The following is a 14,039-nucleotide window of genomic DNA, read 5'->3' as shown; positions in this document are numbered from 1 at the left end:
TTTCTTGAGAAGAAATTGCTGGTCATGAGCAGCTTTCTTATAGCAATAAGATCAATAATTGATCTGCTAAGTTAATCATTCTTCTTTCTTTTATTTTTATCTGTTAGTGCCAGAACTTAAAAGAGCAAATCCAAGCCTGGATGAGAGACAAGCAATAAGATCAATAATTGATCTGCTAAATCAATCATTCTTCTTTCTTTTATTTTACCTATTAGTGCTAGAACTTAGAGCAAATCTGAGCCTGGATGAGGGACAAGCAATAAGATCAATAATTGATCTGCTAAATTAATCATTCTTCTTTCTTTTATTTTACCCCTTCAGTGCCAGAACTTAAAAGAGCAAATCCAAGCCTGGATGAGAGACAAGCAATAAGATCAATAATTGATCTGCTAAATTAATGATTCTTCTTTCTTTTATTTTACCCCCTCAGTGCCAGAACTTAAAGAGCAAATCCAAGCCTGGATGAGAGACAAGCAGAATGCTGACCATTGAGAATTCCCTTGCAGTGCACGCCACCAGGGCTGGGAAGAGCAGGGCGTGGGCTGTTCTGGGAGCAGTGGAGCAGCCACACTTTGGAAGCTGTTGATGGGATTCCCACGCCCACTGGCACCGACTCCCGGCGTGATGGGACGCGTGTGGACGAGGAGAAAAAGCAGCTTAATTCTTGTACATATATTTAAGTGATAACGATGGTCAATAACCTGGAGGACAAGCTAGGAAGTTGCTTATGTTACAAAACTGTCCTTCAATATGTCACATTTTGGAGTTTTTACAGCTGAATTATTTTAGCAAAGATGAATGGATCAGGGCAGCATCCCTTCACCCTTATTTTTTACAGCCAGATATCCATTAATTTGATTGTGGTTAGAACCTTGGACATTTTGCTGCTAAAGTAACTTTTTCCTCTTTCCCTCCCTTCTTCCTCTTCCACCCTTCAAACCTGCACTGCTCTTTTTTTTTTTCTTTTTTTTTTTAAATACAAAAACAAAAAATATCCCTTTGAAAATCAAAATCTTTCCCCTGCCCTCAAAAGAACATATTCTGTGTGATAACTGTGCCTGCAACAAAGTATTATTCTTGGGATCATATTTTTATATTACACATATTTGCATATTTGGTTTTAAATTGGTGTTAGACACAGGGATCATTCCAAAAAAAGTGAGGATTTCACACATGGATTTTAATTTCTGTTCTTTGAAATGGTCCTTCCCTTTATCTTGCTCTGGTATTTTTGGAAAGCTTTCAGACAGAAATATGTTAAAACAGCTGCCATGAATGAGATGTGTGGGAATACCAGGATTTCAGTGACTTTTAAAAACCATTCTTTTAATGCTGCAGATACTAAATATGCTAACTGAGAGTTCTGAGCCATTAGAGCTTGTTCACAGAGAGCAGATCCTTTTATTCTTGGAGGCTGCAGTTTTGGGCAGGGGTCATTTTTTTATGTTGCATACCAATTTGTATCCATGGCTTGGCCTTACCAAAGCAGAAAGGGTGCAGGAAATGTAGAACTACATTTTTAAAAAAAAAAAGAATAAAAAAAAAAAGACAAACATTTTTTGTATTACTGCCCCCTGCATATGATACTTGAATTTCCTTTTTAAAAAGGATTTGCAACCACAGTGTTTTAAAATTCAGTCAGAAAAAAAAAAAGGTTGTTTTTCTTTTCTTTCTTTTTCGCTGTGTCTTCTGTTCAATTCCTGACTCTTGAACTACAATAAATGATACACACTCGCAAAAAAAGGTTTCCTTTGTCTTTGTGTGGCAGGGAGAGGATAAAAAAACCACAATTGATTGGGTGCCTTTGATAGGGATTTGGGATTTGGAGATAATTTAGGAAATTATGAGAAAAAATCTTGGGCATGCTGCTATCAGTAATACTTCAAACTAATGAGTGTTCCCAAGTGTGTGACTCCTGGCCCTATTCATAGCTCCATGACAGTTGGTGACAGGCTCTGGGGGGAGTTCTGGTGAGGTTATATATAACCTAGTGCTGACCTCTGAGATGTGCAACTAATTCTAAATTAAAATGTGAGGATGTAGTGGGTTGTTTTATTTTCCCCCCTGCTACTGTTCTTGTGTTTGTTTTCCCTAAGGGTGGGATGAACACTCCACAGTTTGTGTGTGCATGGACTCCTGGAACAGAGAAGTTCCAACTTGCTGACTGGTTTTAGTTCCTTCACCTTCACTCCTTCCAAAAATTCAGATTCCCCCCCCCCTCTCTTCAGGACTCACAGAATGAAGTCTGCTCTGCTTTCATCTGCAAGCTGTCATTTTGGCTTCCAAATCCACTGTGGGTTCTGGCCATGCCCTAAGGGGAGGCAGTGGGTTGTAGCTTTACAGTTTGTTTATCAGTAAAGAGGTAATTATTTTCTACATAAAGAAAAACTTAAATGTTCCACTGTCATCTCTTTATTAAGGACTGCAGCACAAGATCTCTTGAAGCATCCCAAAATGTATATTTTATTAGATGGATGTTAACAGCTCAGCAGTGTATATTTATTTTTATAACTGCTATGGTTTCAGATTGTGGCTGTTTTTCTGTAAGTTAACACTGTTCAGCTTTTAGTTTCGTTGACAAACTTTGTGTTGAAAAGATGGAAGAAATGCTATCTGCTAATTTTCTTCTTAATTAGACCCACCACTACCTTTTGTTAGTAGGGATGCAGTGGAAACAATGAGTAGTCTTATAAAATGAGAAGAGCACAGGCAGATAGAAGCCACCCTAAAACTAAAAACTAGTTGCTTAAGTGTACCCTGTACAGGGTCTGAGAACTGCTATTCTGGAGCAGGTCCTGATAGTTCACCTTTGAAGTGCTAAAATTAATATCAAAGGCTGTCAATTAAAATTTTTTACCTGAAATTCTACAATTATAAAAGAAAATCCTATTTTTTTATTGCACTGTACCAACTCTGAATGGCTCGTTTGAGCAAATTCAAGATGATTCTTTTAATCTTTTCTGACAGGAGAAAATAGAAATACTTATATTTAATATAGGAAGTGTTAATCAAGACAATGCCCTTCAGAATCTGAATTGGTATCTATTTTGCCATCATATCAGACTTTGACCTGAGGAATATAAATAGCAAACTGCATTCCTGAACTGTTTTGTCTAAGTATGGGATGCATTTATCACCTGAAAATGTCTCCGTGCAGATACAACAGAACACATGAAGGTTAACATTAAGTGGCTAAAACAATTTTATCTGAAACAGTCTCAAGTATTCCTAAGGTGTGAATTTAGACAAACATGCTCCTAAATTCAGCATTTATGGAGAAAATAAGGAAATGTATTTGATGTGAGCAATTGATACCACTGTATTTGCTGTCAAACCCCTCTCTTCCAGTGGATAGAAGACACAGGAGTAACAAAATAAAAGCTGTAGTATTGGATTAAGAATAAATATCCCCCAACAGCATCCCAGTTCTGACAATTCTTAGTTCAATTAATTTAATACCACCTCCAGGCTTCTGTAATTTCCCTCCCTTGGTACCATGTCATTTACCTTTATTCAATCCAACTTTAACCTAATTGCAATACAGAGACTTTGATGCTGGAGCACACACAAACTCAATTGATCAGATTTCCTTTGTTTGCATAAATCTGCAGAATCCAAAGAGCTCATCCCAAGGGCAGAAAACTTATATTAAAAAAAGTGCTTTTCTAGGAAAACCTGAAGTTAGAAGATAGTACTGCTGGCCTTTACTTGCCCTCTAGTTATGTGACTGGAGAAATTACTGGGGGGCAAGTTCTGAATGTATAGCAATACAGTTCAGTACAATTGATTCTATTATATCACAATTTACCCTTGCATAACAGCACAATTTACATCCCTGTCATCTCTTCCCTGCTGGCAGCAAGGACAGCCTAATGCTGTTAATAGCAGGATGACAATGCTGCTTTAGCTAGCAACAACCCCCAGGAGCAGTGTACTACTCCCTCCCTATCTTTCTTTCCATTACTGCTTGGCTTAAACTCATCCCTTTCCTGTATTTTCCCAATTTGGGGGAATTTATCTCTGTGATTTAACCCAACTATCATTATTTGTACTGATGAATGCAAGAGATTTTGCCACAGTTCTACTTGGTCTCATTTTTCTTGTGTATTAATCCTCCAAATGTATGTTCTGGGGACCTTCATTATGTGAGTATTTTCTTGACAAGAAATGTCTAAATTTTAGTTAGCAAGCACACACACTGGCAGGGGGGTTTTCTCCTGTTTTGCAGGGTTAGATGGTACTGGTCAGAAACATGAAAGGAATAAGAATTGGCCTCTGCCTGGGAGAGAATGGATTCAATTTAAACAGGATTCATATGCAGAATTCATAAGCAGATTCATTGCACTGAATTCAATTTAAATCCATTTTTTAATATGTTAATTCTGCACTATCCAAGGAGACCTGACTTTCAAAACTGATCTGGAGGAAGCTAGTCTAATTAAATTGAGATAAAATGCTTAAGTTCTATAATTAAAAAGGCACCAGAACCAGCTAGACAAGGACTGCCTTAAGAACCTGACCACCATTCAACTCCATACTGGGATTATTAAAGAGCAATTTTCCTCTTGCCTCCCTCTGCACTGAGTGACCTCCCAGATTCTATTCACCATTTGTCATGTTCCTTTTCCCACTTTTCCAGCAGAATTTTCAAGACTCTGGAAGCAAGCAACCAAATTAAGAAACTGGAATTCTATGGGAGTCAACTCCAAACTTGGGGATGAGACAGTGATGCAGGAACCTCTGCTCTGAAATACACAACCCAAGCTTGGATGAAGCAGAATTAACCCCACTGTTTGTTACCATGGGGTTCTACAGCACATCCCCATTATTCTGAGGATTGCAGAGGATTTTAAAATGCTGGGTTTGGGGCTTTGAGTTTGTGGTGAGTTTTTTTTATTATTTGTTTTCAGAGAAATTACAGCTGACCTAATTCTAATTCTTTGTGGCCCTAGGCAGAAGTTAGCAGGGCTATAGCACCCAAAACCACCCCTAAATCATATGTTTCATCAATAGGAAGTCTTCCAAATTAAAAAAATGGTATTTGCTGTTACATATGGAAATCCTCTCTTATTTCTTTGATGGTTCTGCAGCATTATTTCCCAACAAACCACAGTTCAGCTGTGTATTGTCAGGCTCTTGCATTCACAGGCATTAATTGCAGGTGACTTGCAGGCAAGATGAGACTGACAAGGGGGAAAAGTTACTTTGCTGAGAGAAACTAATAACTCATCCTCCAAAACACCTGAAACTAACGGGGAGAACAAGAGGTACAGTTAAATCTTAACTTGATTTAACTTGCCTGTGAGCAAAAGTCTGGAGTCCCAGATGGTTTCGGTAGCTTAAATCCCTTTGTCCATGGTGGTGTGCATGGAAAACACGTAATTAAGGTATTATATGTCCTGTTATTTTCTTTAAGACACTTAAAAGATTAAACACAAGCTGATCCTATCAGGAGAAATGCCCCAAGTACTAATAGAAGGAACTTTATAAGTTATTGCCACAAAAATAAGTATTTACTACGAGAACATGCACAAATTATGGAAAGTACAAGAACTACCACGATCCTGCCTGGTTCAGTACCCACAGTCCTACCGAATCCCACTGAAATTGGCCGCGAGTTGGCGAATTCGCCATTTCAGCCGGCGTTTTTCGGCAGGCAGGCAGACCTACCGGCTCCACGGCTCCCCTGAGTCCCGCGAAAAGCATTAAAAAGTTTATTTTTTAATCACAAAAGCTCAATCCCCGCTCCCGTCTTCACCTCTCGCTGCCGCCGCCTGAGGTGCGGCGCAGGGACACGCGGCTGCGGGGCGGTGAGGCGGCTCCGCTCCCCTCCGCCGCTCGCTATTGGTTAACGGGGGCCCGACGCGGGCTCCGTCCCGAGCTCTGATTGGCTGCGGATGCAGAAGAACCGATCCCCCCTGTCCCCGAGGCTCGGTGGAGGGATTGACTCAGAGGGAGGCGCGGCCGTGTTCACTGCGGACGGGCATTTCCGAGCTTTGATTGGCTGACGGATGTGTCAGTCAGTGATTGGCACGGCGGGAGGCGGGCAGGAGCCGTTTTTGCGCCTGGCGATTGGTGGGATAAAAGGAGGAGGGGGCAGCTTCGCGCTGCCATTGGCTGCCGGGCGTTCCTCCCGGTGCGGGGGCGGGCTCGGGCGCAGAGCGCCGCGATCCTGTCAGTGTGGGAGCGGCGCTGTGGGGTGCGCTCCGCTCCGCTCCTTCTTCCCGGCGCTGCCTTTCTTTTTCCTCCCTCCCCCTTTCTCCCCTCCCTCTTTCCCTCCCTCGCCCTTCCCGCTTCCTTCCTGCTCCCTTCCAAGCGGCGGCGGGCCGGGAAGGGGGGGGGGAGCAGCGGCGTCGTCGTCTCCCAGCCTCGGTGGAGGCGGCGAAGCGTGATGGCGATGCCCGGGCTCTTCTCTTTCCTCCGCCCCGCGCTGCGCTGCTTCACCGGCCCCTCCGCCTTGCCCAGCTGCTGACAGCGCCGGCGGCCGCGCACTGCCCGCGTCCTGCGGATCCCCCTGCCCGTCCCCAGGTGAGGGGCGGCTTGCGCGGAGGGGACTCGTTCCGACGGCGGAGCGGGGGAAGGCGAGCAGGGGAAGGGCTCGGTGCCGGGGCGGGGGTGGGGTGGATGCCGTAATGCGGTGGGGGGGAGGTGGGGGTTGCTGCTTTACGCAGCCGCTCGGCTGGGGGAAGGCGGAGGGGCGCGACGGGTGGGATGGGGCCCGCGAAGTGGAAGGGGGGGAATGAGGAGGGCTGTCAGGCCGGGGTGCCCCGGAGCTGTCAGGGCAGCGGCACAAGGGCGTGGGGCCCGGCTCGGCCTCTCCTCTCCTGCATCTGCATGATGCATTACTTCTCCCTTGGGACCTTCCCTTCCCCTTTCCCCCAGGCGCTCTGAGCCATGGCGGTGCAGCCGCTTCCCGTCCTTTTCCTCCTCTGAATCCTCTCCGCTCTTTGAGTCGCCGATATCTCCCGCCTTTCGCCGTCCTTTTTCTCCTTTCTATCTCGGATGAAGGCGGAGGCGAGGATTGCTTGTTCAGGAGGGAGGTGTAGTCCCTCAACCAGCTGGAAGATGCAAGAATGTAGAAGGATTGTGGTTTTCTGGGTTGGGGTGGTTTTTTTTGTTTGGCTTTGGGTTTGTTTTTCTTTTTTTCCCCTTGTTGTTGTGGACCTGTGGGTAGTGGATCTGCCCCTGGATTGAGTACAGCACAATTCCTGAGGCAGCCATATTGGGATGATGATCTGACAATCCTCTGTGAGCCAAGTCAGGAGGCAGGCATCAGGAGACAGCCTGACAGGCCTGCTAGTTTTTGGGGTCAGTGGCAGAATATGGGTAATAAACTGAGATTGGAGAGGTAGAACTCGCCAGAAGCAGAGGGTGAATTTGTATCTTTTCTCCAACATGATAAAATGCATTGATACCAAATCTTAAAGTGAATTTCTCTTCACTTCCAGCTTCTTCTTAGCTCAGCTTCTTTTTGTTATTGCACAACCCGGTGCATTGGTGTGTTGATAAATTGTTACATGTTTATACCATCGGATTTTCAGTGCATTGCCAAGTTCCACACCTCTGTTTTCTCTGGCATCTTGACTTAGTACAAAAATAGCAATTGCTAGTATGTGAGTTCAGCTGATACATCAGGCTGTCATCACTACCTGATCTTTAGTGCAGGACCTAAAATTGGCTTCACTGTGGACCTCTTGTTCATAACCCCCCACTGCTCTGAGCAGCTGTTTCACTAGCTTTCCATAACCTAATCTTTACCTTTGTTCTTTTTCCTTCTTTAGAGCTGTTGTGCTGATTAAGATACACACAATTATTTTAAAAGTTAGCACATTGTCTGGTAGACAGACCTGTGCAAATATGATACAATGTTAAGTGGTGCTTCTTTGTGATGTGTGGTGGGTTTTTAAATTTTGGGTTTTGTCTTTATTTTTTTATTTGAATGCAGAGATACAGATTCTGAACACTGATTTTGTAACCACTTTCAACCTGTTGCAAACTTATTGGAATATATAAATAATAACTTGAGTCTAAATCCCTGCTCTGCTTGTAGCTCCATTTTAAAAATTGATGTTCTGTATTTTAACACTGCATATAAACTGTTTTGCCAGAGTAGGATCTGAGGATCCAAGTCTTAAGGAAGAGCTTGTTTCTTTAAACATGTTTGTGAAAGTCCAGATCTAGTTACAAGTGCTTTGGGATGAGTGATTGACCAACAGCACTGGGTTTGTCAGCTGGAGTAACAGAAAACAGACAAGATATTTAGATTATTTGTTTAGATACACACTGCAATATTAAAACCTCACTGTGTGGTTTACAGGGTGGATATTTGTTTCTAATAGCTTAAAATAAGTGTAAAATTAATAAGTAGGGTTTGCTTTGTGCTTTATTGATGGAGCTCAGATGTTATCTAACACCTGTTTAAGAGTCAGTGGTATACAGCATGTCAGGGATTCAAACATGCAGTTCCCTTCTTTACTTGGTTCCTGACTGGGTTCAGACAGACTGAATGCTAAAATCTCCACAGGGAGTGAGCTCTCTCAAAAACATTAGGAGAAGGATTCCATGTGGCATGAATGGCAAGATTCTGAGCTTGTAATAATGGTTGTTCTTCTAAATCTGTCTCAAAGGCTGTGTTGCGCATTTTGTTTTGCTCTGTTGCAAGTTACATCTCCTATTACCACTCTGCAGACTCTGTTACTGTAGCACAGAAAGTGATACTGCTGGGAAATGTGAACCCTGAAAAACCAGTTGGAGTTTTCTTATCTGTGCTGCTTTGTAACTTCGTTACCATTCGGATTGATGAGGGCAATACCGCCTTTAGAAAATGTTACAACCAGTTAAAGTGGTTGATTGGTGAAACAAAAACCCAACAGCTCTCAAAACCTCTGCAACTTCACATTTATGTGAGGCTTGGAAAAGTGTATCTGTTTTCATTTCCTAATTAGGGAGAATTAAACCCTGCATAGTGAGGTAGCGTTCAAGACATCTGAAAAAATCTGTACTCAGCCCTGGTGAGGCCACACCTTGAGTCCTGTGTCCAGTTCTGGGCCCCTCAGTTCAGGAAAGATATCGAGGTCCTGGAGTGGGTCCAAAGGAGGGCAACCAGGCTGGTGAAGGGATCCAGCACAGATCCTATGAGGAGAGGCTGAGAGAGCTGGGGGTGTTCAGGGTGGAGAAGAGGAGGCTCAGGGGAGACCTCATCACTCTCTCCAACTCCCTGAAAGGAGGTTGGAGCCAGGGGGGGGTTGGGCTCTTTTGCCAAACGACTTTCAAGAAGACAAGAGGGCAGGGTCTCAAGTTGTGCCAGGGGAGGTTTAGGTTGCAGATTAGAAAGAATTTCTTTCTGGAGAGGGTGATCAGGCATTGGAATGGGCTGCCCAGGGAAGTAGTGGATTCTCCGTGTCTGGAGATATTTAAAAAGAGCCTGGATGTGGCACTGAGTGCCATGGGCTGGGAACTGCAGGGGTAGTGGATCAAGGGTTGGGCTCGATGATCTCTGAGGTCCCTTCCCACCCAGCCAATTCTATGATTCTATTATTCTATGAAATTTATGTGCAACTGCAAGTAGACATTTTACTTTAGCTATGAAAAGTAGTAGACTTGAGGATGAATGAGTTTTAAAAGAAACACATTTAACTTTCTATGAGCACAAAAGCTAGGGCTGGGAGAAGCTGGTAATTGCAGAAGTCTAGCAGTGAAATTTTTCTGCTGTTGTCAGTGATTTTTTGACCTGTTCCATAAGAATTTTTTGGCAGCTGTGTTTCAGACAAGGCTATCATTTAGCTTGTGCATATGGAGTCTCTGGCATCGTGCTTTTTGTGCTTTCATACTCTGAATTATATTTTTTTGTTAAAGTTGAGGATTCTTTCACTCCTATCTTGTGTTTGCCAATTTCCTAGGTATGCTAGTTACCTGTAGAAATAAATATAGCACTCTGAGAAGTATTTCTATGAAAACATCAGGGAAAAAAAATCTTTGTGTGTGGAACTCTTCAAGTGTGTGGAACTCAACAAGAAGGGAAGATAAGCTTCCTTCATTTCATAAGTAGTATTAGAAGAATGCATTGGGTTTGGTTTTGTTTTCTTTAAAAAACTAATAATTCAGGGACCTTACCTCTGTTGATTGGTCCTTGTGGGAAGCTGACAAAACCATGGTTTTAGCCTTTATTTGGATAGGTGGGGAAAAGTAGGTGAGAACCAGCAAGCTTGAAGTCAGGTCAGGTTTCTATGATGTGCCACACCCTATGATAATTCCATCTACACACCTTTTTTCTGCAATCTGACAAAGGAAACTGTGTCACTGTGGACTTGATAATAACAGGGATTTTGCACTGGATGGACATCTTAAATTGTATTTCATAAGCAGAGTGTTTAGTAGCCATGTGGAGTAACATCCTTGTTTTCATTCAGTCAGGTGAATAATACTGGTGGTATGTATCAGGATTAGTTTTGTCACTTATGTTTCATGTGAGGACAAAGGCTGCATTAAGAAGGGAGAAGAAAAATCTCAAAGGATAGTTACTCAAGAAGGTTTACAAGCAAGTTACATGTTTGATACAAGTTGTTATACAAAAAAGTAGGCACCTTTGAGGGAGAGTAAAGAAAGCAGTCCTGAACACCTGAGGCTCTGTGAAACTTTGAAGACCATGCAAATCCAGTCCCATTATTCTGTGCTCTATTTTAGTTTTAAGTTTTTTATGGAACTTCTTAAAATTCTGTGCTAACTTGAACTAGACTGTCTCCTGGATTATTGTTGTACCAGTTTGCTGTGGCACTGACATTGAAATTCAGTTGGCTTGTTCCTAAAAGACTTTCCTATTCGTGTAGTCTGGTGAGATACCTCTGGTACCTGCTTTAATAAGGAGTGATTTAAATTACTTCTTCTGCTTGGTGGAGTAATTTAATTTCTGCCTTCACCATGTGATGGCATTAATGAAGTAATGCAGTTTTATTAAAAACTTTTTCTGCCATGTGAAGATGTGTCATAACTTGAATTAAGCATGTGTCAGTATTTTTTACCAGCCACAGAACTCGCTTTAAACTGAAATGCTTCTGCTTTAGGTCTCTTAGTAAGTTTTGTACTTTTGTGGCACAGTGATACAACCCTGAAATGAACATTTCCTTGGATATGTGTATTAATAGTCATCAAAGAAGGTGTCAAGATTTCCAGGTGACTTTGCAGGATAGATTTCTGCCCATCTTAACTCAGATTCAGGATAGAAATGGCTGCACTGAGTCAGACCAAACCCTGAATCCTGACCTCAGAAGTGGCTGTAGCCAATATTTAGAATATAAAGATAAATCAACCATGTAATCATGTTTTTTCAGTATAACCTGCCAGGTTCTAAGAGTATGTGCCATGGAGGCTCCCCTAGCCAAGGGAGGTAGCTTTTTACTAGACCTGGATGGCTTTTTCTTTAATTTCTCTTACTGCTTTTTGGGTCTGTTTAACTTCACTACTGACAGCTTCCTGTGGCAGTAAAACTGCTTAATTGTAGACTGATAATGGTAGACTGAAAAACTTTTTCTAATGGAAAACATTGGTTGAGGACTATAGCACTGAACTGATCTTTATTAACTGCACATTGCAATACTGTCTTGGATTTGCCTTGGTTTGGATTGTGGGTATTCTGAATAGTTTTCCTGCCAACTAAAGTGCTTCATCATTTGCATGTGGTAGGTGCTAAACAAAGGTTTGATAATGAATTTACTGAAGATAATAGTAATATTTACCCTGAAGGCAATATATTTTGATTGCTCTTCTTCTGTAGAGTAGTGTGTACTTTAATCTCTAGATATACAATTAGTTAATGAGGTTTTTTTTATCCTTTGATAAGAGGACTTTGTTAGGACTGCAAAGGGTTCTTTGAGGTTATTGCATACACCCTTTCCTCTGAGATGGTGTGTGTTGAAGGTCAGTGTGATACAGCCCATCACACTTGTGTTAGTTTTAATATTACAGCTGATGTGTTGTGGCAGCAAGGGTTGACAGCTAGAGAACCAGGACATGTAGTGTATGGTGTTTCAGCTCATGCTGAAACCTAAGTAGCTGTTGCTTTACTTCTAAAATTATCTTTGCTAGGTTAAGCCTAGCACATGTTGCAACCAGATCTGCAGCTTGGTATTGGTGTCCATGCTTTCTGGGAAGAAAACCAAGTAATGAAAACAAATCTGTTTGTACACTTCAAAAGAACTGCTTTAATGACAGAAATCTTTGACTAGAGAGCCAATGTGCAGGTGTATTTCCATTTCTCTCTTCAAAGTGACTGCTTGGGGGGAGGGGATGGCTGGAGAGTGAGATTGGAAGTTCTCGAACAATTGGGAGCTTCCCACGTATTATCAACATCTTCAATGCAATAGCTGTAAATAACAAAATTGAATTTTTCTCTCTAGAAAACTCCACCCAAAAGGATAACTTGAAATCCTCTCGACCCCTTTGCTTTTGATTTCTTGACTGCACTACAAGCAACCAGGATGTCGGGGGCTTCAGTGAAGGTGGCTGTTCGGGTCCGGCCCTTCAATTCCCGAGAAACCAGCAAAGAATCCAAATGTATCATCCAGATGCAAGGCAATTCAACAAGTAAGTTGATTTTAATCTCACAAGGGGGTCTTAATTGGTTTCTTCATATTGGTGCAGTTGGTTATGGTGTTTCCTTGTGGTGAGTTGAGAATTCTACTGAGAGACTGGAGTACCAAAGCACAAATCTTCTGGTTGTCTTCAGCCTGTGGGAGGATGATGTGGACTGGCAGATACAGGGATAGGTTGCAGATGACCACCTGATAATGGTTGTGGTGTAGCACCTGCTTGAGTCTGGTGCTTTAGTTCTTGGTGTGCTTGTTCTGCAGTCTGTGCCTTTGTTTATGAGCATAATTTGACTGAGAAGGCTGAGGTGAAAAGGAAGTCAAGTCTTATGCTTTCCAGATGTAGACATCTCCATTGTCTAAACAATGGCAAAATAACAGACTACATAAAATTATCTTCTTTTTAAACCAATTAGAGGTGTCAAGGTTCTTGATTATTGTGGGTCTAGTTTGGAGACACAGACTCTTCTATGGGAAAGTGAAGATGGTCACATCATTTATTGATTAGATTATTTTTTTTTACATGCTTCTTAAGGTCAAAACAGTATTAAAAACATTTGCTGCAGTGTTGTTGGTCGTGTAGAGTAACAGCTAGATCTGTAAACTGCTGCTCTTATGGTAGCTTTTCATTATTAGTTAATAAAGGAGACTCGTTTGCTCTGGAGCTGTGGGAATTAACACTCCCAAGAGCAGAGTAACTTTGCTGTCTGATTGCTTAAGTGTTTACTCATTGTTAATACAAAGGAGGTTGCAGTCACACTCCTCCATTTTTTTTTTAAGCTGAGATTGTGCTTCAGCCTGCTTTAGCAATAGAATTTAGATCCTGGTTGTGGTCACTTAAATTATATAAAATGTTTATGGTTTCATTGAAAGAGAGGAATCATACAGAAGAGAGCTTGCTTTTCAGTGCAGTAAATTCTTCAGATTTTATGTGGAATATTGCCCAAAGAAACCTTTTTGGGGGGTTGGCTTTCAAAAAAGTGCTTGGAATTTATATTGTATAGAAAAAGCTTTCAAAAGGAGAAAAATATTTCCTGGTTTATCTAATGGGAAATTTCTTTGGAGCTATTGCTGCATTTTTTGCTATGGAAATGCTGTAATCTGCAGCTTTCTATTTGAGTCTGATGGCTCTGATACAAGATGGGTGATAGGACAGATGGTCAGGTTTAAGTCATCAGGGGCCATTACAGGATGTGGGAAAGGAATCATCAGTTGCAGTACATAGATATATTCTTAAAATCAGTGGGCTATTTTTTCCCTGTGTTTCCCTCTTTAGAGGAGAAATACAGAAGAAAGGAATAGAGCAGTAATTTTATTTGTTGAACTGAAGAGGTTCATACAATAAAAGATAGGAAGAAGGCATTGCTGGGTGGGGAAAGCAGCTGAGCATACAAATCTTTTCTTTAGAGGATCTTGGTAACAAAGTTGTCTGATGCACATAACTTCAAGCTGAAATTC

The 14,039-nt window shown here is 41.9% G+C and overlaps 2 protein-coding genes across 8 annotated transcripts in view; both read left to right on the top strand.

Moving 5' to 3' along the window:
- Window positions 1-1,739, top strand: part of UBE4B (ubiquitination factor E4B) — a 36,568-nt gene extending 34,829 nt beyond the window's left edge. For both annotated transcript variants that reach the window (XM_030463622.1, XM_030463623.1), the window contains one exon: window positions 431-1,739. In XM_030463622.1, coding sequence (XP_030319482.1) covers window positions 431-492 — 62 coding nt within the window. In that variant the 3' untranslated portion in view covers window positions 493-1,739. The remainder of the gene's footprint in view (window positions 1-430) is intronic.
- Window positions 1,740-6,142: 4,403 nt separating this feature from the next.
- Window positions 6,143-14,039, top strand: part of KIF1B (kinesin family member 1B) — an 84,911-nt gene continuing 77,014 nt past the window's right edge. For 4 of the 6 annotated variants that reach the window (XM_030463904.1, XM_030463901.1, XM_030463903.1 and 1 more), the window contains exons 1-2: window positions 6,161-6,528; window positions 12,393-12,579. In XM_030463904.1, coding sequence (XP_030319764.1) covers window positions 12,474-12,579 — 106 coding nt within the window. In that variant the 5' untranslated portion in view covers window positions 6,161-6,528; window positions 12,393-12,473. Of the gene's footprint in view, window positions 6,529-12,392; window positions 12,580-14,039 lie in introns of all 6 variants that reach the window. The other 2 variants (XM_030463902.1, XM_030463905.1) reach the window with 2 other exon arrangements.

Source organism: Calypte anna, chromosome 21 (assembly GCF_003957555.1).
Source record: "Calypte anna isolate BGI_N300 chromosome 21, bCalAnn1_v1.p, whole genome shotgun sequence".
NCBI classification, from domain to species: domain Eukaryota; kingdom Metazoa; phylum Chordata; class Aves; order Apodiformes; family Trochilidae; genus Calypte; species Calypte anna.
This window is presented reverse-complemented; position numbering and strand designations above follow the sequence as displayed.